Source organism: Protopterus annectens, chromosome 5.part0 (assembly GCF_019279795.1).
Source record: "Protopterus annectens isolate FY-2018-M chromosome 5.part0, PAN1.0, whole genome shotgun sequence".
NCBI classification, from domain to species: Eukaryota; Metazoa; Chordata; order Ceratodontiformes; family Protopteridae; genus Protopterus; species Protopterus annectens.
The window spans coordinates 1,290,908,721-1,290,936,038 of NC_056735.1; the positions used below are offsets into that span (position 1 = coordinate 1,290,908,721).

A 27,318-nucleotide genomic window follows, 5' to 3' on the forward strand; every position below is an offset into this window, starting at 1 on the left:
ATAATTGGCTTATATTGATGGCTATGCCAGAGATTAAAGATCTAGTAGGCATGAAACCTAGATTTTCATACAGGAACTTGGAGACATTGAAGCAGAAATTGTGTTATAAGGACTTTAAAGAAAAGAGAGTTATATACCAACATAAAAATGCAACATTGAAATGTTACAATTGTAGCTGCTGTGCTGATATTTATGATTCGATAAATAACTTTGAACATCCTATTACCAAAGAAAAATATGAATTTAAATGTTCAGCAAATTGTAACACATCCCAATTAGTGCATCTTGCAACGTGTACAATTTGCACAGCATTCTATGTTGTTAAGACAACTAGAAAATTAAGGGAGTGTATAATAGAACATAAGTCCGAGATTAGAAGAAAAGTGGTGACAAATGCATTAAGCAAGCATGTTATGGATAATAATACACATACTTATAAGTTTAGAGGTATAGTCGTAATAGACATGGGTACTAGGGGAGGAGATATGAATAACATTCTAGAACAAGAATATGAATGGATCATTAGACTACAAGCAGATGCTACACTAGGTTTGAACAATACTGTAAGTATAAAACCTGTATTAATTAAAAGATTTTTCTTTTAGAGATGCTCTGAATACTCTTGGGGAGCATTTCAAATGAGAAAGTTAGGACTACCCTCAGTCTAAGAAATGGATTAGGGAATTCTTGGATTTGCCACAGCATAAGCCTTTGGTTATCACTCCGGTTTTGGAAGTTGTTGATGATGTTTTTCATGGAGAATTCTTTGACTCCTAATTCTGTTCCTTCTGCTTCCAGAAAGCCTGACAGGTGTAAAGTTCCTGATTCTCATCAGTTCCTTTTCAAGAATTCTTCTGCTGATCCAGGGATTATTTCTCAGGGCCCTAAGGGTGTTAAAGCCACTGTTGCTAAAAATCCTGTTCCTTCTGACAGGGAATCTAGGTCTTTGGATAGATTGGGTAAAAAGGTTTATACTTCTTCTACCCTGGCTATTAGGTCTGTTATTAAGCATATGAAAAGACAATTATCAGCAGCATACTTTCGAGGCTATTAAGGCTAAAATTGCTGGTGTTCCTTCCCTGAGTAAGGACATGCATGACTTATTGAATTCTGTCACTCTTGTCACTAAATATTCTCTACATTGTGGTTTTGACACTTTGGAGGCTTCTTGCAGGGCAGCAGCCACTGGTTCTGTCATTAGAAGACATGCTTGGCTCAGGGAACAGCTCCTTTCTGAATCTGTCAAATCTAAATTACTGGATGTGCCCTTCCACAAGGACAATCTTTTTGGTAGCAAAGCAGAAGAGGTGTTGAAAAAGTTGGAGGATAAGGCCAAATAGATGCAAACTGTTAAGGACTTTCTGCAAGTTCAGCCTCCTCGTTTTAGTAGACATTACCCTTATAAGAACTGGACTTGTCCTTACCCTAGTAAACAGAGTCGCACTAAGTCTGGTTCTACAGGTCTTCTAGGGGACCAACTTCCACCCCATAAAAGGCTATGCACTGGCAGGCTTCCTCTTCAAAATCAGGGTGTTCTAAGCAAAATTCCCAAAGCAAGCATTCCCTATGACTCCAGCCTTCCCCTGCCTGCCTCTGCGGGCTCAGGGTTTCCTTTGGGGGGAAGGTTAGCCATTTTTGCAAATGTCTGGTTCACCATCAAAGATGACAAATGGGTGGTCAAAATAGTATCCCAAGGCTACAAGTTCTCCTTTCACACCTTCCCTGTCCACCAAGGATACCCAGATATCCCCCCAAATCAAAAGGCAGAAGCAGAAAAACAAGTTTCTTCTTTACTAAACCTGGGAACAATAGAGCCATTTCCTGCACTACAGATAGGCCAGAGTTTCTACTCAAGACTTTTCCTGGTCCCCAAAAAAGGGGGAACCTGGTGCCCTATTCTGGGTTTGTCCAGAGTTTCTACTCAAGACTTTTCCTGGTCCCCAAAAAAGGGGGCACCTGGTGCCCTATTCTGAATTTGTCCATTCTAAACACTTTTCTGGTGATTCCCAAATTCAAAATGCTCACTCTTCAGCAGTTGCTGCCAATGCTGGCCAAGGGTTCCTGGCTGGTGACTTTGGATCTCAAAGAAGCTTATCTGCACATCAATAAGGGAAAGCTGCAGGCAGTTCATTCACTTCAGGGAGGGGAACAGGCACTTTAATTCTCTGCACTGCCCTTTGACTTATCTACTGCTCCCAGAGTTTTTACCAAATGCCTGGCTCCAGTCATTGCTTTTTGCAGACAAAGAAACATTCAGATTTACTCTTACTTGGACGATTGACTTATTCAGGCAAACTCCCCAGAGGAACTTCTAAAGGATTTGGACTTTGTAGAGAACCTTCTCACCTCTTTGGGCTACACCATCAACAAAAAGAAGTCAAGATTGGTACCCACCAGGGAGATTGTATTCCTGGGAACGAGCCTGAATACAGCTGCCCAGATGGTATTCCTCCCTCAAGAGAAACAAATGGATCTTTCAAATTACTTCAAGAATTTGGCAAGCATGACCCAGCTCTCTGCAAGCCCTGGGATTCATGGCTTCATGTATTCTGATGATTCCATATGCCAAACTGCATATGAGGAAAATACAATGGTACCTCAAAAACCTTTGGTGTCAACACACTCAGAATTTAGACTTGATACTTCCTCTGATTCCTTGCCTCCTGCCAGGCAGACTCTCACCACAGATGCCTAGGACTATGCTTGGGGAGCACATCTATAGGGCAGATGCATTCAGGGGACTTGGAACTCTCAACAGGTTCATTTTCACATTAATCCAATAAATAAGTCCAACAGGCCTTAATGGCTTTCAAACATCTTCTCTCTCCTGGTACTCTTCTGGTTGGGACAGACAACACCACAATCATGTGGTACATCAACAAGCAGGGAGGGATGCACTCTTACCCTCTGTGCAGACAAAGCATGATACTTTGGTCCATAGTAGCTTCCATGGGCATTCATCTGATAGTTCAGTTTCTTCGAGGAAGGCTCAACACCTTGGCAGACCGGTTGAGCAGGCAGGTTCTGGATTCACACGAGTAGCAACTAAACAAGACCATCTTCTGTTGCATCATTCAGCATTGGGGCACTCCCCAGGTGGATCTCTTCTCATCTCCAACCAACCACCTTCTTCCAACCTTTTGCACCAGGGATCATCACAACAATGCTTGGGAAAGTGGATGCTCTGTCCTTTCCCTGGACACAGCTCTCAATCTATGCATTCCCTCCTCTGCCTCTTCTTCCCAGAGTGTTGTTAAAGATAAGGGATGAAAAACCACGGGCCATCATCATAGCTCCAGACTGGCCCAGACAACATTGGTATTCACTACTTCGTAATCTCTCCCAGTCTCAGCCTTGGCATCTTCCCGATACCAGATCTCTTGGTTCAGGAGGGGGGAAAAATTCTGCATCCTCATCTTCAGACTCTGCATTTGGCAGCTTGGCTCATAATTTAAACCTTTTCCAACAAGTGGTTGAGATCCTTCTTGAGGCCAGGAGGCCTAGCACTAGGAAATCTTATGCAGATAAGTGGAAACAATTCTCCATTTGGACGCAGACTAGAGGGGAAGACCCTTCTCAACCTACTCTTCCTCTTATCCTTGACTATCTGGCAGGCTTGCTTAATGGTGGACTTTCCTTTTCTTCTATCAAAATCTATGCTTCAGCTGTTTCTGCTCATTGTTCCTTTGAGCATCCCATTTTCTCTCATCCCTTGATGAAACAGTTCCTCAGGGCAGCTAGCAATTTAAAGCCTGCCAGAAGGGCACCTACTCCTGCTTGGGACCTCAATTTTGTACTTGAGAAACTTACTCTGCCTCCTTTTGAACCAGCTGCCTCAGCGGACCTGAAGTTTATCTCCTGGACAACTGCCTTTCTTTTGGCTTATACTTCAGCTAGAAGAGTTTGAGCTGCAGGCCGTAATGGCAGTAGAGCCTTTTATCATCTTCCATGTGGATTGGGTTTCTCTTCAAACTAATCCCTCCTTTATGCCTAAGGTGGTTTCTAGACTGACTCTTAACCAGACTATCCACCTGCCTACCTTCTTTCCTAATCCTCAGAATAAAGGGGAAAGGTTACTGCATTCCCTGGATGTGCATAGATAGCTTAGATTTTACCTGGACAGGACTAAATCTTTTCGAAAGTCGGTTCAGTTGTTGGTCAGTTTTGCTCCTGGAGCTCAGGGCAAAGCTATTTCTAAACAAACCATTTCTAAGTGGATTGTTCATTGTATTCACTTTTGTTATTTACAGCATGGCAAGGTTCCTCCTCAGAGTATTAGGACCCATTCTACTAGGACAGCCTCTACCTCAGCAGCATTTTTAAGAGGTGTACCTACTAGGGACCTACTGGAAGCAGCTACATGGACTTCTGTCCACATTTTCACTAAACATTACAATTTACCCTTGTTTTCTAAGTCCAGGGCTGGTTTTGCCACTGCAGTGTTGCAGGGCATCCTTACCAACTCTTAAACTGTGGGTGTTTCTCCTCCCTTTTGTTTTTTTCCTGGGCTTTGGGAATCCACCTATTTTGTAAGGACTGCAACAGTGAAACACGATGAACATAGTACAGTTGTGTACACTTACCATAAATGTAGATGTTTGAGTGTATTCACTGTTGCAGTCCTGGTCCCCCCCTCCATCCCCCCTTTTTTCTTAGGGCACAGACAGGATTTTCTTTTCTTGGTCTAACCTTTTTTTGGGGGGCTCCTGACAGTTAAGGCAATAAAAACTGAGGAAATGGTGTCGGCTGCCTCCTTTTGTACTTGGCGTCAGGCCTAAACCGAAGGCAGCCACCATATACCAAGGACTTTGGTATTCTGGCCGACTCTGGGCTACTGGGAGCTGGATAACCCATTTTATAAGGACTGCAACAGTGAATGCACTCAAAAATCTACATTTATGGTAAGTTTACACAACTGTACTTTATATTTGATGATATTTCCTGAGGGAAGGTTGAGGGGGAGAGAGGAGTAAAGTTGGATCTGAATTTAGGAGGTTTGCTATATCTTCTGGTTCAGTATAGGCGGCTTCATTTACAATGAGCTCTGCACACAATTATGTATTGCCTTTGAGGTTGGGGAAATGGCTAAAGAATGCTTTGTGGTTGTCCTTGGCCTGGGTGGCCAAACTTACCTCAAATTTGGCTTTGGTAGACTTTATTTGTCCTCTGAGTTGTTTAGTTTTAATGAGAGTGCTTTTATCTTGCTGGGTGCTGTACCTCCTAATTTTTGCCATGATTTTCTTCTTCCTGTTATACATCCAATTGATTTTGTGATTCCACCAGGGTGGCTTGTTTTTTGAGTTAGGTCTATACTGCCTGGTAGGTACAGCTGCCTCTGCGCAGCTATTAACATAATATTATTTTATATTGAAAAAAGATTTCTTGTTGCTGGGTTGGCCTTTTTATGTTTAAGTATTATGGTTAAAGAAAAATTCAGGGGTAATTTGGGTAAATGGAGTAACAGTATGTATGCTGACTCAAAAACTGATATTTAAGTGGACAAAGAAAAAAATTGGGGAAGTTAATATATAATGCAAGGAACTATACAAGACTGTCCTGTTTCCCTGGATTGTTTATTTTAATAATGGAACCTCTAACAGGTTGATAACATTCACAAAACTCCCAAAGAAGCATTTACAACAGCAAAGTAAATGTAAATGTTTCACCCAGACAGATTTAATAATAAAAAGAAATGTAGCAGAATAATTTTGGCCTGTATTCTCTGCATAACCATTTGCAAACAGGACAAACACATCAAAATGGATATTTTTCCAGTGTTACATTATTGTAACTCCACAATACAACATATTAGCATCACTCTTCATCCCCTCACCTATTACTTTTTCCATCTCTTATCCTCATTGTCTGGGTTATTCTTCTTAGTTATCTCTTTCCACCTTCCTTACCTCTTTCTGTCTCCCATCACATCCTCTGTTCTTCCCCTGTCACCAGTTCTTACTGGTGACAAATCTAACTGTTTTACATTTCTCTCAACTGTTTAACAATTGCATGTATTCTAATTAGTTCAAGCAACAACTGTAAATAATATATTTGGTATCAATATAATAGTTCGTATTAAGACATGCTTTTGTTGTGCATGCTCTATTGAAGGGTTACATTGTGTATATTCATATGCACTTTGTCTCTGCTTCTCTTTGTAAACTTGTAATGCTTAGGATTACCACAAATTGTTAAGATTAGTCATTATCTAATTTTTTCCTTCCTTTGTGGTGTTTATTGTACTAATACAATTTTTTCTCATTATAGACATTGTGGCCAGGATCTCACATTAAAAAGACTCCTCAGGCCACTGCACCAAACTATTTTATTTTTATTTAGTTCATTTGCAGTTTGTTTGCCAGGATAGTCCATTGCGCTACAGTGAGGCTGTTTTCAATGGAGTCCTGGGGAGAAAAGCTCCAGAAAAAAATGCAAATTACAGGTTACCAATTAAGAGTGAATAGTAACTACAAAGCACACAATTTTAGTAAAACTTACAATAGAAGCAAACAGAATTAGTACAATGCAAAAGCAGAAATTTTGCACACAGTTTAAGTTCATAAGAGTTACACTAATTTCTACATTTTATTACATAGCTGCTAATTCCTACAGTGCTTAAAAGTTATGCTTATTCCTATAATTTATTAGAAATATAAACTGTAGGAAGCTATTTACAGATATAGCTTCTAGAGAGTAAGTAAAGTGTGGGGAGATTATGTAGGGTGGGTGCAAGAGCATTCCCATTGTGAAGTTAGGTGTGAATTAAATAAGGTTTTGAAGGAATAGGGGCTGCTAGTGGTACGGATGAGAGGTGGGAGAGAATTTCAGTGGTGTGCTAGAGAGAAGGACATTAGATGTTTGCCTGGAGGTCAGGCAGGTTTATGTAGTTCAATTAGATTTTGGGAATTAGATATGAGAAGTCTATCAGGTTGATGCATTTTAAAGGTGGTGAAAAAGGAGGGCAGAGAGAGGGGCTGAAAATATGTTTGTGTTCTTGGACAAGTTGAGTGTAGATTAGATACTTGGGCAGCTCAGGCCACTTTAGCTGATGCAAGGCAGTGCAGTGGTGTGAAGTGGATCTTATGCCTGTAGCAAATTTTGTTATTTTATTGTAGCACAAGGCGGGTTTTGTTTTGAGGGAGGATTGTAGGTTAGTAAGGATAGATGCACTATATAGGAGGGATGGGATGAGTTATGTATTAGCAAGGATGAACCTGTTGGAGGGAGAAATATAATGATTATGGCGGTAAAGCATTCCAATTTTCTTGTGTGTTTTTTTGCTATTTACTTGAAGATGATTTTCAAACTTTAGCTGATCATCAATGAGTATTCCTTGTAGTTTAGCATTGGTAACTATTTCGAGAAGAGCATTATTTTGACTGGTGATTGAGAATTAATTTTTATCAAGGGTAGTGGTTTTGGGAGGGGTAAATATAAGTTTGGTTTTGTTTGCATTAGTGCTAGATGGTTTCCTAGCATCCATTGCTCAGTGGATAAGAAGGCATCTTGGGTTAGTTTAGTTAAGGTGGTGATAGATGAGGCAGAGCAGATTATTGTTGAGTTGTCAGCATATTGGATGAGGCTGGCATTTGGGATGGGTTGGTAGAAGTTATTTATGAATATATTGAAAAGAAAGGGGCCTTGGATTGAACCCTGAGGGACATCTGTGCGGGTATTGAGGAAAAGGGGAAGTGGCTTTTTTTCCATCTGACTGCTCGTTGCCTATTTGAGAGGTAACTAGTAAACCAGTTGATAGTGGATTGGGATAGATTTTGTTTGGAGAGCTTGGTGAGGTGGGAGATGGTGTCAAATGCCTAAGAGAGGTCTAGGAGGAGAGTGGACACTATATGGTTGGCTTCACGGGCCTTGTTAACAGTTTCTAGGAAGGAGAGGAGAGCAATGAAGGTGCTGTGGCCAGGCCTGAATCCATGTAGTGTGGGAGTAAGAAGATGGTTGTTTATAAGATAGGGTAAAAGTTGTAGATGTATACGTTTTTCAAGAAGTTTAGAGATGGGGATAAGATAGCGATAGGTTGAAAGTTAGGGATGTTATTGTTGCCACCTTTATGAAGTGGAATAATAAAGGCTTCTTTCCAGATCTGAGGGATATGGCATTCTGATATAGACCGATTTTATTAGAATGCAGATGGGAAGAGCAATGGCTTCTGCAGCTACTTTTACGAAGTAGGAGGGTATTTTGTCAGGGGCATTGGAGCCAGGTTTCAGTTTGAGGAGAAGTTTTTTTATGGTAGATATAGGGATAGGGTTCATGGAAAAGGCCGGAGGTTGGGAGTGGGAGATATTATGGGAGGGAGGGAGGGATAGGTGTGGCTAGGGATAGAGAAGTTGAATTGTTAGTGAAGGATTATGTTAATTTGGCTATGGAGTCAATAAAGAAAGAGTTAAATTGGGTGGCTAGGTCTAAGTCAGAGGCATTTGGTTCGGGGCAGGGGTTTTCTTTTTTACCAGGGTGTAGGAGAGAAGAGATTCCCTTCCAAACATTTTTGGGGTTAGTGTTATGGTTGGTTTGGAGTGTAGAGAAATAGGCTTTGTGGTCTGAGATAATACCTTTTTTTACTTTATTGCAAATTGTTTTGTATTCGTTGAGGGTGGTGATAGATTTATTTTTGTGGTAGCGATTCCAGGTCTTACCATGGAGTCTCATAGTGAGTAAGGTATTTTTGGTTAGCCAAGTTGCCAGTTAATTTATTAAATAATAGTAATAAATAACCAGTTAAATTATTAAATAATGTAACAATTGAAATTAATACAGCTAGAAGAGAAACCAAAGAGAAAGCAAAAATGGCTGTTACAGTTATAATATTATCTTCTTGGTTATTTGCACAAATAATCTGTGAATACTTGCATAGAATTAAAACGTGAGACTGCAGTTGTCAATAATATGGTGAATGGTCTGTCATTACTGGTTGACAGGGTTATATAAAGCATTTAATGTATCATTTGTATGCTTATATGCTTAGAAACTTGATGTGAGCCATCCTGGACTAATGATATGAGCAAGTCATTATTTGGACCGTTTCTATACGAGATGGATTTTATAACTTAGAAAGACAAATGTTGAAGGGACTATGGACACTACTTTGTTACTCAGGAATCTCTTATAAATTCCGTTTTTTTGAAAACATCTGATTACAATCTGCAACATTTCTATCTGCAACATTTCTGTCCTTCAACAAGATTCTGTTGTTGAAATAAAGTCTCTGCATCCAGTTTGCTATGTGGTCTGCAATGGTTGTCACTGTGCAACATAAGCTTTTCAAAAACAAATTCTGCAAATGTGTATGCTAAATGTGGTCTTCAGTGAGCTTATTTGTATGAAAACATTAATTAATGTTTTTTAAAAATTATCTCTTAAAAGCATTTTTCCAGTGCAGTCATGCGTATCTTCTGATAACTTTTGTTTTTGTAACAGGAGCGATTGGGAGCCGTTGCTTGCCTTCAACTGGTCATTGATCGGCTTAAATTAGATGATCATGTACTGGTTATAGGAGGGTAAGATATTTACAGTTCTGTCATTTCACTCCTGTATAATAATATATTTTGCCTACAGCTTGCTACAATATGTGCATTTTTGGGAGGAAGGACTGTAATATATTATAATATATTATATTATATTATATTATACCAAAATAGTCCATAAGAGTGAGACAAAGCAAATAGGCAGTAACTGTCTTGATCCAAACATCACAGAGCTCAAAAATAAAAACAATCCAGCATTTATTGAACGTTGGCGCTTTCACAGTAAAATATACTGCTTCTTCAGATGTTAAATCTTAATCAACACAACCAGGACATTTATATACAACAGTCAGATTAAATTAACCAATGATAAACTACTATCAGTTAAGCAATTAAAAAACAACTATTAAAAACTAAAGACAAAGCAGAATAAGAAACCTACATGTAAAAAAGTACTACATTCATCTATATACTGGTCTTGCCTTCAGAAGTGGTTTAAGTGGTACTTTATCATTAAGACCCTGACCCGCATCAGCCCTGAGTCTAATTAATCCATCTAGTCTTAGTGGCTTCAGTCCAGTTGTCGATGCCTCCACCATGTTTATTCATTAACACTTGTTGTATAACTAAAGATTTAAAACTATGCTGTATATGTTGTGTCACCCTAAAGTAGGAAACACTATACCTAGGGATCTAACTTTTGCTACTGTTCCTTGTACTAGTTGTAATTTTTGTAGCTGCATTGATTCTTCATGGTTTTTTAAGCACCCTGATATGAGAAAAGTGTTTACGTTTAAAGTTAATGCAGATTGTTACTCTTTGAATGTGATCTACTTGGCTGTCTACTAGGAATGTACAATGTACAGGAATGTACATCTTTTTATGTAGGAAAGACAAACAGGTGCTTAAAAGATAGAATTAAGGAGCATGTGTATAATATTAGAAATGGGCTTTGTAATAATGCTTTAGCCAAACATGTTAATGAATGTGGCCCACAGCATTGGTTAATTTCATCTGACTGTTGTATATAAATGTCCAGGTTGTGTTGATTAAGATGTAATGCCTGAAGAAGCAGTATCTTTTACTGTGAAAGTGCTAACATTCAATAAATGCTGGATTATTGTTTTTATTTTGAGCTCTATGGTGTTTGGATCAAGATAGTTACTGACGTTTTATCTCACTCCTATGGGCTATTTTGGTATTTCCGTTTTAAAGAGTGAGGCATCCTTGCTACATTCATTATATTATATGATATGATATGATATATTATATGATATCATATTATATGATATTATATTCCTGCACTAAATAATTTGCTTTCAGAAGTATAGCAAATGCTTCTACCAATCCCTGTCACTGTGCTTGTGTATGTTTTAACAAATTGCTTATCTTTATTTTCCAGTGTCACATTAGGATACATTGCACATAATTTTGGACATAATTCTGACCTTAATTTCCTCAAATATTTATATTGTTTATTATTTATTTTGTACATAAAATCCTAAATTGTGTCCTTTTTAGCTCATTGCTAAAGTTAGGCACTGCCATGCAACCAGGGGCAGAGCTTGTGGCTACTTAAAAGAATGTTTTAGTTCATATCAGGTGGTTGATATACTTTCATTTTAGTGACATCTACAAGTGGTGAAGGGGAAGGGTAAACCAGTACCCTAACACTTATATCCACAGTAGTTTTGTTAAATGCACAAAAAGGTGGATTATGAGGATGGAAAAAAGCAACTGGTTTCTTTGCAAACTTTGTTCTTTTTTAAACCAAATGTCGTTATTACATCTTTTTGTTCATATTGTGTGTAACGTTGCATTATGAAAAAAAAAAAACACACACTTATGTTTTATTTGAAGTTACTCCCTAGGCATCTGTGAATAAGTGAATACAAATGAGCATCAAAGATACAGAAGAGTAAAACTGTACAAAACCCCTCAAGAAACTAGAAGCCCACACTAAAGGAAAGCTTTGTAACAATTCACACCTCAAATACTGACTAGTTCCTTGTTATGCTAATTATCTTCTCAAGCTTAGTCTTTTAGTGTGACTAAACAGAGGCACGGCATCTTACCAGTTTCTAAACAGACCGCATTATTGGATTTGAGGCACACTACCAAGCTGCCTAGATGATCTCTTGTGCTTATAATGTCATCACTGAGGTAAAAATTAGATCAGCTTTCAAGCCAAACTCTGTAATTTATCATTATTCACTTATTGACCTAGTCATTAATAAGCTCTTTCGCATTTAGTAAAATGTTATGACATCATTGCACTACTAGGCATTAGGTACCTTTCATTTTCTAGTGATAGCATTCTTTGCTGCTGAGAGATTAGAATTCAGTAATGTCGATTACTGTATGGCCGAGCTGTCTACACATATGAGTCAGACCTTGCATCAGAAAATCCCTAATTCCTCAGTATAGAACAACCCCAAAAGACATGTCAGTATTCAGTTTACCCTGTAAATTTTAATTTATTTCAGGTTACATATATTTTCAGTGTTATGAAAGTTGTAACATTTATTACACAATGATTAAATTATAAAAATTTTTAACACAACAGTATGTTTCCAATCTGGCTAATACATAAAAATATCATTGTACATGTTGCCAAAAAATTATAAACGAATGACCTGGTAGTCTGATGCCACTGGGGCAGGCATTAAACTTTGTAGACAGATTATCCTGGCTTACCTTCTTCATTACATTGATTAAATAAGGAGTAAATACTTCATAGTTCTTGCCATATAATTCCAGTGAGAGTCCATTCAAGAGCTCCATTTGTCTTGTGCCAAGACCTCATTCTGTGTTATCAGGACCAAGAGAGACCCACACCGATTCTCTAATAATGGGAGTGTCAGCTGCTCCAAAAAGCATGTTCTAGCTTGGTCCTACTTCTCAGTCCAATATGTTGCCATATATAGTGCATCATAGTATTTCAGAAATATCTTTAATTTGTCCTCCGGGCCTGTCATTATCCCTCCTCCCTGTTTTTTTAAAACTTGAATGTGCTTTTCTGTCTTCCTCTGCCTAAGCATATATGCCAGGCTAATGAATGCCTTTGGAGATAACTTGCAAGTATTTCTCCTGCAAATCAGTCTTAGCTTTGTTTATTAAGTCACCAAGGACTAGGAAGTCCACCCCCTGCTGTTTTTCTCTGAAGACTACAGCAACCACTCTTGCATGATCTCCAGACTTTTTTTTTTTTGCTTTGTGGCACTTATGAATATTGTTGCATACATTCACAGAATTCAGCTTTAATTACATCCAGCTGAGACTCCTGCATACTTTCTAGTGTAAGATTATCATCGAAGGAATAAAGAATTAAGTCTGTCAAGATTTCTGTTTATTCTCAGTATTCACAACAGTATGCATTAAAAGGCCACCATCTTGGCGAGTCTCTCTTCCTCTGCAAATATATATCTGTATGACAGGGTCTCACACTTCACAGAGAGGTATGAGAGATCTCAAAACAACAATTTTATATCTGCTGAAATAAGATCTATGAAGTTGTTGAAGAGTGGGTGAAAAATGTGAAATACTCCCCAAAGGAAAGTATCCACCTGATCTGAGTCAGGGTTAAACCTAATGATGCATTTCTTAAGCACCAAGACTCCTTCTTTCTGGATAAGGACTAGAGTCCTTAGAACATAACAAAAATGTTCCTTTCTCTAAGCAGAATTGGATTTCCTTCTCCTAACTATAAAACTTCAGCCAAAAGAAGATACATCTTAACTGAGTTACTCAGTGGAACAAATAACTGGACATGGTCACCACTAGTGTCTGCTATCTTATGTTTACTAGAAGCAAATCACCAGCTTGTTCTGACCATGTTTCAGTAACTTTTTGATCTAATACTGTAGCTACTTATACATGTCATTTCTTCTCCCACTGAAAGAGGAGAAAACATCACAGTTAAACCCATACATTTTCAGTATCTAATGCTGTTAAACTGATTAGAGTTAAGTTTTTTTCCTTCCTTTCTTCACATGTCATTAACAAAGATCTGCTTCCTCCTCCGTTTGAGAGACGTGCCGCAACCATCCTGCTGTAACCATTATCTGCACTTTCAGTGCTGACAGAAAAAAAATAAATAAATGTGCCCCTTCTACAAATTTCATATACACGTGTTACTTCCAAAGATAGACCACTATGACTGTTTAATTGGTAGTGACAGACCTATTCCCAAGCTGACCGAATATAACATCTATCCCCACAGTAGCCAACAGATTGTAGAGACAGACAACCAACTCCAGTCCTTGTTGGTGCATTCTATGCAGTTTACACAGATTCTTTCACCTTTCTAGACTGCTTACAGGCTAATATATTAACAGTATAATCTAATGTATTCCATACTGTCATGAACTTGCTAGAAATTGCCAGCCAAGCACCTCTAATATTATAACATGCATACTTTTCAGTTCATCTGCTTCTCCCTGTCAGTAAATCCAACAATACAGCTGGTGGCAACTGTCTCCAAGGCACTGAACACCATACCTACCTCTCTAAAAATAGAACAATGTCTCAAACATTTTAAACCAGAGCTGAAGTCACAACTGCAGAATCTCTGACTATACCCCTACACTAACCCTGGATAGGACTAAACCGTAATTCCACACTTCTTCCTACCCCTCAGCTACTTCTCTCCCTTCTTTCTCACAGCTCTTCTTCTCTGTACTCTCACCCACTCACCGTAACTGACTGCTCCACCACATGCACTTTATAACTCACATCATCCTTCTTACATTCACCTTTAGAATCTTCTTTTCCCTTTCAACTCTTTCTCTTTCAAGCTTTCAGTCACTTCCAGTCCTCTTTCTTCTATCAGTATTCGGTCTACGACATCATCTGCTGACTAGCAAATAAAATAAAAAAAAAATAAAGCATAAAAGGATGCAACTTTATTTTATTTCTTTATAAAACTGCTTACTGAAGTATATAGTGCAATTGGTCTACTGACATTTTTGTCTGTACATTGAATTATGCTCATCACCTTCCTTTGCTCAAAACAATAATCTGTGTCCATGTCTTATTGCACAGTCTGCAATAACTCCATTACTACGCACACTCTTCAAAATACTATTGAATGACCTTTCTATACAGTTGATAAACTATTGCAATGTCTTTATTCTGAAATCTATGTATACGCTTGTAAATTCTTTTTTTTTTTTTCTACAGTATGTATAAATCTACAGTATGTACTTACTATCTATACTACAAACCGATACCTAAGATCCAGTGAAAAATCTCTCCTCTCCATCACCAAGGCTAACAATAATGCAGGGAAAGCGCTCTACTCCCACACCATTGTCAGAAATTGGAACTCTCTTCCCCTATCTGTGTCCACTGCCCCCTCCACATCCATATTCAAAAACTCCCTCAAATCGCACCTTCTTAGTAGATGGTTATGCCCTTGTATCACATAACCCTACCCATACTACTATTAACTCCCCAAATTCCTCTCTGATCACATGCTGGAGCTCTGATCCCCTGTAGGCTTGGTCATCTGAAAGGGTACTTTTAACTGTAGAATCTTACTTGATATATTTTCTTTTCTTACCAAAGTATGACTGACATTGTCTTTTTACCCATGTTCTATATCTTTTACCTGGAGTGTTTTTATTAATTCTTGTTATATTACTATGCTCAGCATACATGATGTAACCTGTTTTGTGTATTATGCTGGATGTACTGTATTTGTATAACTTGATGTTGGAGCTTTTCTCCCCGGGCCTCCGCTGAAAATGGACCTGGTCCAGTCGGAATTTCCCAGTTAACAAATGTAAAATAAAAATAAATAAATAAATGTATCTTTATCATATGCAGCTTTTTCATACAAGGCCTCTGCTGAAAATGGGACTCTGTGCCCAGTCATACTTTCCCTGTCAACAAATGAAGTAAACAAGTGAGTGAGTAGGTAAGTAAATAAATAAATGTGGTACAGTCAGCTACTCCATATCTCTTGGCCAAATCAAAGAATAAAGAGCAACATTTTATCTGTCTGGGTGGATTCCTCTTTCACTACCACCCAGGCAGACTAGTGATGGAAACAGAGCAGAAATAAAAAGCTGCCTTAGAGGCATCAATACCGCTCAATCAGCTGCTGTCGGTGATCCATCTTTAGAGTTCCAGTACCATCTGATGAACGATCACCACACAGCTTGGCAGCCAGTGGGACACAACCTGCCTACCATTTCAGCAGCAGTAAGCAAATGATATTGAGGATGTACAAGACAAACCTCCCTTTTGGAGCATCACTGACACGTTTGGCCCTTGTAGTATAATGGGGTAAATATCTTTATGCTAATGTTTAGCTACATGAAGCATGTGCCATGCAGTGCATGTTTTTCCAAAGACAGTCAGATCCTCATGGAGGCTCATAACATGTTCATAATGTCTGTGTTTGCTAAGCATCTTGATGTACATCCAGATGTTGTGGGTTAGAAATGAGGAAATGTATTTCCACAAAGAACAAATATATTTGTGTTTGAATGTTTACATGCAAAGATGTGCAAAAGTATAATTTGAACTTAAACAGTGATGTAACTTGTGTCACCAGGAGTTCTCTGGCTACAGAGCAGTTCAGTAGAAAAGAGAAAGTACTGAAATTAAAAATATGATTGTGAGCAAAATAGTCAAGATACCTAAAAAGCTTCAGTGTGCCATATTTCTGTGTCACACAAGGCTACAAGATTTTACTCAGAACATAGAGGCTTACATTACTGAGCTAAAGAATCAAGGCAAAGACTGACCGTTCAATGAGTTGTCTGTCTCATTAGCAAGAGGCAGAAGAGATTGTGATATAAAAAATTGTCCATCTGGAGGAAGGCAATTAAAGGAAGCAGACAAGCAACAGAAAAGCAGTAGATGCTTAGAGAGTGAGTGAAATGGTATATACATTGATAAAATAATTTCTTGAGGAAACTGAGATGTGGAAGATAAAATGTGAGTGAAATAAAACTTAAAAAGTAGAAGTAAGAATTATTTTTGACAGCAATGGAGCTAACCGATCGTTAAAGTTACAAGAAGTACGGCAAAGTTGAAATTCAGGTTTTGTCCACTAGGTCTGACTGTGTGCATGAGGAAAAAGGGTCCTGCACTTAATCGGTTTTCTTGGAATTTGTGTTAGAATGAATAACTTTGTATAGACTTGTAAAAGGAAGGACAAGTCTGTCCAAAAGAATTTGCTTCTAGTAGAAGAGAAACATGAACGAGAGGAGTTGTTTCTGTTAATGTGGGAGAACTGATATAGTGGAGTCTAAAATGCATCACGGAGTCTGTGAAACAAGAATGCAATTCAGATTGCTGGTAAAATTAAATGCTGTGAATTAGTAAATATTTGTTGAATTTAAATTAGACGTGTGGATAGTGTAATATTGTCTATGAAAATATGTTTGAAGCCTTAGTAATAAAAGGCAAAGTTATAAAAAATAACGTGCACACTGATAACATTTTCAGGACACCAAATAATACCACCGGACCCAAAGTTATTGACGTATCAGTGTGAAAATAGAAGTAAAGGGTCTTTTTTCCAAAGAGAAGCAGTTAAGGAAGCTAATTCAGTCACATTTATTTTATTTATTTATTTTACCTTTGTTGACCGGGATAGTCTGACTGGATATATGTCCATTTTCAGCAGAGGCCCAGGGAGAAAAGCTCAAAGATAATAATACACATTGAACATTTAGTAAATGCTAGTTTCAAACAGATTACAGTCATAAGCATTAATAGCATTTAGCACATATAGTACTAACTGATTATAAAACACTTTACAAAACATAACATTATTTTCAAAGTTTTATATACATAACATTACATTCAGGTTTAAGACACATTGAGCAGCAGTTATGCAATTGACCCTTCCTGGAATGATGTGGTAGAAAAAAGTTACAAGTAGTTGAAGGTAAGGCACCTAAGTTATAGAGAGGTCACTAGTCAGTTAGTGCAAGGACATAACCAATACGTTTTGAAGTATTTCTTGAGTTTGTGTTTGAATTGAGTTAGTGAGGGTTCTAGGGGTCAAGTCAGCTGGGAGTCTGTTCCATGTTTTTCCAATAGAGTTGGCAAACGAGTCCCCAGCTGAGTAGTTGGATTTGTATGTTTGAACTAGGAGTATAGTGGATGATTGCAGTGGCCGGGTGATGGTGTAGGGGCTGATAATATGTTTTAGTGCAGGTGGTATTTTCTGGTTGGTAAAGGACTTTATGTGCCACTATTAGCTGGTTTAACTGCAGTAGGCTAGGCAGTTCAAGCCATCCTAGGCGATTTAGGTTGTGACAGTGGTGTGTCCGGCAGGCTGTGCCAGTAGCAAATCTGGCAATGTGGTTATAGCAGGATGATAGTTTTATTTATTTATTTTACATTTGTTGACCGGGCTAGTCTAACTGGATACATGTCCATTTTCAGTAGAGGCCTGGGAAGATAAGCTCCAAGAGAGAACAATGAAATTAAGATAAATAAAGAAACATTAAACAAAAAAAAGTCATATTTACAATGCATATTACAGGTTATCACAGTAAACTCAGCAGTGCAGAATACAGGCATAACATAGCATGCTAGTACAATCAAGATGTTCTAGAGGGAGATAGTATTATGGTTAATAAGGAAGGAATTACAGTTAATGAGTAGAAGGGGTCGGAAGAGCAAAGTATTAAGAGATACATACCTAGTCAGGCTTAGTACAGGGGCATAACCACTGTGTTCTGAGGAACACTTTCAATTTGTTTTTGAAGCATGATACTGAGGGACGTGAGGAGAGTTCACTGGGGAGGAGATTCCAGGCTTTTCCAACAATATTAGAAAAGAGGGAGTCACCAGCCTTGTTCTGTTTAGTGGTATATACTAGAAATCTCTGAGAAGACCTTCAGGATTTCAGGTTTTTATAGGGAGTGATGAGTGTGGATAGAATAGGAGTTTTGGAAGGTTTGTAAAAAGTGTTGTGGGCTATAGATAGTTGATGGTATTTAATCAGATTTTGTAGTTCAAGCCATCCCAGCTGCTTTAAATGAATGCAATGATGGGTTCTAAATGGGTTGCCTGTAGCAAATCTGGCAATGTTATTGTAAGACATTTCCAATTTGCTAAGATTGTTTTTAGATAGATTAGTAAAAATGGGTGAGGCATAAAGAAGTGAAGAGATTAGATTGAGTGTGTGCTATAGTGGTTTTAGCTGAAGGTAAGAGGAAGGATTTTACCCTATAGAGAGAGCCAAGTTTTTTGTTGACAGTTTTTATAGTGTTGTTAATATGGATATCAAAGTTCAGATTGTTGTCAGTGGTGATACCCAACAGTTTGGTGATTGGATCAGGGGATATAATAGTTTTATTGGTAGAGATAACTGAGAAATCAAGAGGGGAGGACTTATTGGTGGGAGAGAAGTTTAGTCTTTTTGGGGTTTAGGAGAAGGCATCTACGTGTGAACCATTGCTCAACTGTGTTAAATACTTGTTGGGTAAGAGATTGAAGTTCAGAAGAGGAGGTGGGTGAGCATATCAGTGTGGAGTCATCTGCATATTGTATGCATGTGGCTTGGGGGATGGCAAGGTGAAGGTCATTAATAAATATGGAAAAAAGTAGAGGTCCTAGGATGGACCCTTGAGGGACACCAACTTTGACAGGCAGATGAGTGGAGAGAGACTTGTGCCAAGGCATGGCCTGTTGTCTTTTATCAAGGTAGGACTGGAACCACTTTATAGAAGATGCATCTAGTGACAGGGATTTCAGTATTTTGATGAGAATTTGGTGATTTACCATGTCAAAAGCTTTAAGACAGGTCAATAAATAGTGCGGAAGAAAGCTTGTTAAGATTGTGGTTTTTGTTGATACAATCTGTGAAGGAAAGAAGGGCAGTACTAGTGCTATGTGAAGGTCTGAATCCATGTTGACAGTTGGAAAGTAAATTATTTTGGGTTAGATGGTCAAGTAATTGTCTGTGAATGCATTTCTCCATGATCTTTGCCAAAGGAGAGAGAAGGGCAATGGGGCAGTAGTTGGAGAGTTCAGTGGAGTGTCCACCTTTATGGAGGGGGATAATATGGGAGATTTTCCATAAACTGGGGATATGACTTTCGGTAATAGTTCTATTGATCAGAATAGAAATGGGATAAGAAATAGCTTTGGCTGATTGTTGTAGGAATTCAGCAGGTAGTTGGTCTGCTGAGGGTGAGCATGGTTTTAGTTTCTGTAGGAGGGTTAGAATATTTGTTGTTGGGACAGGTTGAAAATGAAAAGTAGGGGTAAGGTTGATTTATAGGAAGGTAGAGTGAAGTTATTAGTTGATAGTTGACTAGTGTTTGTATAGCATTAGTAAAAAAGGTATTGAAAGCATTAGCTGTATTCAGTAGATTTTTGTGGTCAGTATTTTGAGGATTTGGAGTAGTGGATTGACCTGGATGGAGTAGTTGGTTAATGCTAGCCCAAAATTTTTGTGGGTTGTTTTGATTAGCTTTTTGGGATTGTAGGTAATAGTTTCTTTTATCAGATATTATAGTTTTCTTGGTTTCATTTCTAAGCTGTCTAAATGTTAGTTAGTCTATAGGGTTTTTAGTCTTCCTCCATTTTGCCCAAAGTTTGTTTCTAAGATTTATTTTATATTTGGTTTCTTTTGAAAGCCATGGAGCAGATTTGGTTTTAATTCTAATTAATCTGGTTGGAGCATAGTGGTTGAGAATGGCAAGGAAGTTGGACTAATGGCTTCATATAAAGGGAGGCTTTGTAAGGGAGACCAGTTGCAAGCTCTTAGTTCCATTTGGAATAGTTCAGGGTTAAAGAACTTTTTAGATATGATGTTTTTGACAGATATTGGAATGGGAGAGTTGATTTTATGTCTGATGATATAGGTAAGAAAGTGGTCAATTAAATCATCAGGGAGAGTTCCTGAATCATAAATGTGAGGATGATGGTTTATGAGAATCCAGTCTAATAAGCTTGATTTCTTGTTAGATTTATTTATTCTGGTGGGGGAGGTAATGGTTTGGGAATACCCATATAGGTTAAAATGGTTTGTGGGGAGGCTACTGCAGTAGCAGCTCCAGTCAATGTTTGTCTCGTGTAGGATTATGGTTTCTTGGGGCAGGTATTGGGAAAGCCAGCAAAGTATGTTTTCCATGGTAGCAGTGTTGTTACCATGTGGTCGATATATACAGATAATATAGATGGATTTGGAATTGTTAAGATGAAGTTTGGAGATAAGACTTTCTGCATTGGAGTCTATAGGTGGTTGACAGTTGTGTGTGGTTAATTGTAAGCTAGATTTATATAGGATAGCAACCCCACCACCTCTCTTGGATACTCTGTCTAGTCTCAGGATATTATATCCAGGTGGGTTGATTTCATTGTCTTTGGTTACAGGTTTTAACCATGTTTCTGTTAAGCAGAGAATATCAAAAGAGTAGATTTCAGTTAGAGTTTGGAGTTGTTACTTTATTGTTTATGCTACATATATTAAGATGAGCAATTAAAAGGGAGTTCAATGGTTTAGACAGGGCATGAGTAGGTGATTCTTTGCAGTTGAAGAGAGAGATTGAAGTTGTTGGTGGGCCTGGGTTGGGGTGGCTGTCACCATCCTTTAAAGAGAGTAGTACACTTAGTTTGGGTTGGGGAATCTGCTGTATAGAGGTAGTACTTTCCTTGGGTTCTGATTGTTGTATTTTATGTGTAGTGTTCTATGGTATTTAGGAAGTATGTAGTTAGATGAGGATGTTATATTAGCATGAATAAAAAGGAGAGGAGAGTTTGGAGAGTTGGTTTCTTTCTTGGGGTAGTTTAGGTATGGGCCTAGTGGGTTTTCAAAGGAGGTGAAAGATGGGTGTGGATTAAAGGAGGTAGTAGTGAGAGTGTGAATAACAGTGGGACATAAGATGGGATGGGTTGTTTATACATTGTATGAATAAATATAGATTGTTTATAGGTAGAAAAATAAATTCACTGGGCGGAGATGAAAGAAGGGAGTAGGGTGTGGTGTGATAAAAGGAGAGTGGTGAGAGGTTAATAGTGCAGTTGGGTAACTGGAGAGTGTTTAGAAAGTAAAGGTAGGAGGAAGAATGTGTTGGAAGAGTAATGGTAAGAGCAAGAGGTAAGTAATGAGATTAATAGTAAGAGGAATAGGTGTGGTTAGAGAGTAATGGGAAGAGAAAGGGGTGTGGTTAGAGAGTAATGGGAAGAGGAAGAGGTGTGGTTAGAGAGTAATGGGAAGAGGAAAAGGTGTGGTTAGAGAGTAATGGGAAGAGGAAGAGGTGTGGTTAGCAAGTATAGGGGTAGGACCCCTGGGGGTGTGTGGGAATTGGGGGTAGGGAGCGGGTAGGAACTGAAGCAGTTAGCGAAAAACAATCAGCTAGGCTAATTCCGGTGGTAGGTTGGAATAGAACAGGGGCTAGAAAGCTGTCTGTGGTGTGTAGATATGGAGGGGGAAAAAGAGAGGACTAGAAAGGTGTCTGTGTGTTTACAAACAAGAGAGCCTAAATTTCCCAGTGGCAGCATCCAAAATCAGTATGCATCAGTCACTAGTATTTTTAACTTGAACTCTGTGCAATAGAAGCCAATGTACTTACATTTAGAGACATACACTCATCTAGGACACCACAGTAGTTAAATCCAGCAGGGAAGGTTTTAGATTTAAAGATGGCTCCAAGCTTTGCAAGTAGGGTAAAAAAAAACTTCTGATCTGCTGTCAGTGGGCAGGCAAATAAAGAATGACAAAGTGTGAGCCAATGAAATGCTAAGGAGAGCCAAATGAGGGAGGGAAGTAACTCACTTCAGAGCACACAACACTGTTAATGGGAGTGAGTCAGCAGAAACCCAAGATTACCCAAGTACAAATAAAGATTTAAAGTCCTGCAAGGAAAATGCAGGGGGGGTCTACAGGTCCTGGAGTGGGCTAAAACCTTTGGCAAGGATTGCAGGGTAAGTGGTAAAGATAGTCTATTTGGACTATACTTGATTTCTGTAGCCAAATTCAAACTTTTCCACTGGGAATGACTGTAAAGGAAATTATTAGGCAGTGGGCGTAACGGTGGGGTTGGCTAAAGAGCGTTTCAGGTGGGGACAGGGTTGGTCTGAGTGTGTGCTACCTTACATATAAGGAAAGTTGAACACATACACTGTTCTTTGCAGGGTAATGTTAATGGAAGTAAGTCAGCAGAACCCCAAGATTACCCAAGTAGAAATAAAAATTTACGGTCCTGCAAGGAAATGCAGGGGGGGTGCATTAAGATCTGTTTTGTTTAAGTTGGAGAATAGAGGTGAGGTGTAGAGAAGAGTTGATAGTAGATGGGAACTGGCAATTTCAGTTGTAGCAAGTGGGATAAGGAAAGTTGTGATTCTGTAAAGAGAGCCAAGTTTTTTTATTAATGGTTTTGGTAGTTTGATATGCGCATCATACTTCAGGTTGTTATCAACTATGACACCTAGTAGTTTAGTTTGGGCTTCTGGGGAGAGAGTGCCATTGTTAGCGGTTATGTTGAAGGATGGCAGTGGGGTCCTGCGTGTGGGGGAGAAGAGGAGCAGCTTAGTTTTGTTGGGGTTTAGGATTAGATGTTTATTTTCCACTGTATTGCAGGTATTTTGGGTTAATGTGAATAAAGTAGCTGGTGAGGTGTCCGAACAAATCAAGGTGGAGTCCTCCGCATATTGAATGCAGGTAGCATCTGGGATGACTGAATGAAGGTCATTCATAAAGATGGAGAAAAGAAAGGGTCCTAGTATTGAACTCGGGGGGGGGACTCCTAATGTGATGGGTAAGCGAGATAATAGCTTGTCCTGCTATAGGACTGCCTGTTGCCTGCCCTGCAGGCAGGATTGAAACCACTGGAGTGCATGGTTGTTTAAGGAGAAGGCCTTCAAGGTATTTATAAGCATTTTGTGGTCAACCATGTCAAAAGCCTTGGATAAATCTAGAAAGAGTGCTGAGGATAGTTTGTTATTGCGGTTGTGGTTAATGATGTTTGAGAAAGAGAGGAGGGCAGAAGTAGCACTATGGTGTGGCTTAAAGCCATGCTGAAAGTTGGACAACAGCTTGTTCTGTGTGAGGTAGTGCATGAGCTGTATGTGTACACACTTCTCCATAATTTTAGCTAGAGGTGACAGAATAGCTATGGGTCTAAAGTTTGGCAGCTCAGTGGAACTGCCTCCTTTATGGAGAGGTATGACATGGGAGAATTTCCATATAGTGGATACAGTAGCTTCAGATATAGCTCTGTTGATCAAGATTGAGATGGGCTATGCTATGGGTGTCAGCCTTTTGTATATGGTCTGCTGAGAGGAGGGCGGCAGCCAGGGTGGTGGGTCTTAGTTTCTTAAGTAGGACATGAATAAGTTGAGTAGGAACAGGTTGGAAGGTAAAGTGTGTTTGGGTACTGGGTGTAGCTGCATTAGAATTAGAGCCATTGGGAGAGAGTTGGCTGGCTCTCTGAAGAAGCTGTTGAAGTTATTAACAATGTCTACTGGGGATTTTTGTTTAGAAGCTGAGGGGGGGGGGTGTCGGTTTGGCCTGGGTGGAGCAGTTTGTTTATTCCTGCCCAGAAATTTTGAGGTTTGTTTTGGTGTTTTGGCAGTCGATGGTAGTAGTACTTTTTATCTAAGGTTATGGATTTTTTGGTGTCTGAATCTTAGTTGATCAAGTGGGGCTTTTGTTTTTAGGTAGGTGGCCTATGCTTTGTTTCTGAGTGAAATTTTGGTTTTGGTATCTTTAGAAAACCATGGTGCAATATTAACTTTGGCTCTAATAGAGCGGCTGGGAGCATGGGAGTTAATAATAGCAAGGAATTTGGTGTTAAAGTATGCTACTGCTTCATCTAGGAGGAAACTTTTTATTACTAACTAGTTGCATGCCTTAAGTTCATTTTGAAACTTGGTAAGAATAAAATTCTTCTTTCTTATTGTTCTATAGATGGGTTGGTAAGAGCAGTCTACTTAGAGCTTGATTACATAGGTGAGACAGTGGTCACTTAGGTCATCAGGCAAAGTGCCTGATTTATAGGATTAAAGATGGGTATTGACGAGTATCCAGTCTTAGGGTACTTTCCTTGTTATTGGGTTTTCCTGTCCTTGCTGGGGGAGGTTATGATTTGAGCAAATCTGTAGAGGTTTATGTGGGTTGTGGAGATTTCACAAGAGCAAGTGTTCCAGTCAGTGTTGAAATCCCCAAGAACAATTGTTTCTTTGGGATAATTACTGTGTTTGGCTTCCAAGAAGCTGGGAATGTTAAAAACAAATTCAGTGTGTGAAAGCAAAAGCAAAATGTGTTCCCATACACATTCAGTAACAGCGGATACTTCATTAGTATACTGATTTATTTGTGCACTTAAGAAATCATACACAAGTAAGTCTTGCTACAAGGAAAGTACCAATAGTATTTAGAAGAAGTGACTTTGAACTAAAGTGTATAAAGGCATAGGTGAAATTAAGATATGGCTGGAGCAGACAGAGTGGGTAAATTGTCTAGATACTGTTTTAAAGCAAAACAAAATTCACAATTTTATTTATCTACAAGTTCTGTATAAAGTGATTAAAAGAGAATGCTTCTAAGATCTTACCATCAAAAAGGGGGTCTCAGTGAAGCTAAATGCTAAATTTCTCTCAGTGGTAGAAACCAAGGATTCTGTCAGCTAAAGTTAGCTAAACAAAGATCCAAAGATTCTGTCAGCTAAAGTTAGCTAAACAAAGATCCAAATTATGCACATTTAATGTCCCATTAGGAAGATAATGACCCCTTATCCCTCTGCTGACATTTCTTCAGCACTAGAGGTATTGCATTGGGGTTAGAAGGTCCTGTAAATATAATTAATGATTTGTTAATGTGAGAGCTCAGACAAAACAAGAACATGAAGAGGCTTATTACTGCTTTCCTTTAAAGTGTTGCTGGTTTGTGATAATTCCAGTGCATTCAGCAGCAAAGATATTTAATGTTTCATTTATTAATCTTGTCACTTTAGCAGTAAGTGTCTCCTTAGCTAAGCTGTTTAAGCCTATATTAATAATTCCAGTAAATAATTGCACTCACTTTGCCATTTAAATGATGTAATGTTGGCATCAAACCATACTTTCTTTATGTGGTGAGTTTGGGACTTGTGTTTGCTTTGAGGCAGTGCCAGGCCAGTCACAAAGCTAACTGTCTAAGAATTTTCACATCATCCCAAGTTGTTATTGCTGTGCTCCTTTAAAATGCTGCTGGTTTGTGATACTTCCAATATGTTCGGCAACCAAGATAAGTGAAAACTCAGTTTAAATGTTCTGGGCAGCACTCTCTGCAGAGATGCACAGTGCTGTATTTGATAGACCCAGGTGTTTTCAGTTTCAAATTCTCCCCTTGGAACCATAATTAGTCTCACTTAAATTAAGAGCTGTAGAAATTACAGAGCTAATCATTGGTTCAACACTGCATATACAAGTTGGATCTCATTACCAAATACTAACTTGACTTCTTAGTGCAGAATAGAATCCTATGTGCATAGTATTTTTAGTGCTAGAACTCAATTGACTCGATTTATATTATTTTCTGTTTCATTAAATAAATAATGTTTTTTGTTTTTTCTTCCTTTCTTATTCTTTAGGTCTCAGTATTTCCTGTGCTACTTATGAAGTCATCCCCGTAAACCAGACTTTGTCCAATCCTGCTGTGATATCAGAGTTTTTACCAGTCTAATCCATTACCCTAACACACCTTGAGCCTTTGTCCACAATGGAATGTAATCCAGCTATTAGTCCTTGTGTTACCAGCCTCATAGCCCTTGGTATTTGCAGACAGTGTAACAATGCTCCTAGACAATGATCTATTACTTAGCTTGACACCATCTAGTTGTGAGAGATGCAAATACCTGGCTAAATTTGAGATCTTACTTTCGCAGCCAAGTATTTCCTGTAAATCTCTTTGACCTACATTACACCCCACATATACCCATATTAAATTATCTTCTGCTGAGGCAGTTAAAAAATCTCTACCCAAGTTTCAATGGCCCATTAAGAGCAGGACTCAGTGTAAACTAGATCGAGCTACACAATTTGGCATAAACATGACAGTAAGTCACAGGGAAATGATATTCCAAATCCAGTGCACCAAACCAGCATATAAACACAAATAGAAGTGTTCTAGCAAGTAGTGACTTGGTAACTAGACATACTGATTCTGTACTCATGAGACCGGGAAAAAACGTGGACAGTGAGTTGTCTTTTGTAGCTAAGACTCTGACATTTTTAAGGGTCCTGAGGACCCTTAAATCTGGCAAATATGATTACATAGTGGTAGTCCTTGTAATAAAACGGGTATGCAGAATACTAATAGAGCAGATGCATGGAAGACCTCTAGGTATTGAGTGGGATCCTTCCATCATCAAAATGTGCCAACATGTAAAGAAACGATAATTGGTTTTAACAGTTGGTTATGTAGCCTTTGTCATTCTAGAGGGATCTAGCTTGTATCAGCATGGGAAGAAATGTTTGACAACCATACTTGTTTCACAAAGGACATTTTGCATCTCTTATTCCAAGGCTGCCGCATTCTTGCGAAAGCTTTTGATGCCCTGATTGTGTCTTTTTTAGGCAAGTCCAGCTAATGACCTCCCAACCTAACTTGCAAACCAAACCAGCCATTGAACCACATCTAGATATTTCTCCCCATGCTAGAAGCCTAAACAACAAACTGCAGACCTTGAGACCCTCATGCAGTTGGAGAACTTCCACATGCACACAAAAACCTGTTGAAAGATCCCAGAGAGCACTCCATCATTGCCCGAGTTTTGTGCTTACCACTCATTTTGTCTTGGTGGGAGCTGGGGTAGTCTATCCATATTTATGAGACTACATTATTTCTAGACAAATACCTAGAGACTCACAAGTGGAACTT

General features: G+C 38.7%; 1 protein-coding gene across 1 annotated transcript in view; it reads left to right on the forward strand.

Annotated features, from left to right (window-relative positions):
- The first annotated feature begins 464 nt into the window (after positions 1-464).
- Positions 465-27,318, forward strand: part of LOC122802355 — a 941,782-nt gene continuing 914,928 nt past the window's right edge. The window contains exons 1-2 of the mRNA XM_044071992.1: positions 465-563; positions 9,433-9,512. Of these exons, the coding sequence (XP_043927927.1) occupies positions 465-563; positions 9,433-9,512 (179 nt within the window). The remainder of the gene's footprint in view (positions 564-9,432; positions 9,513-27,318) is intronic.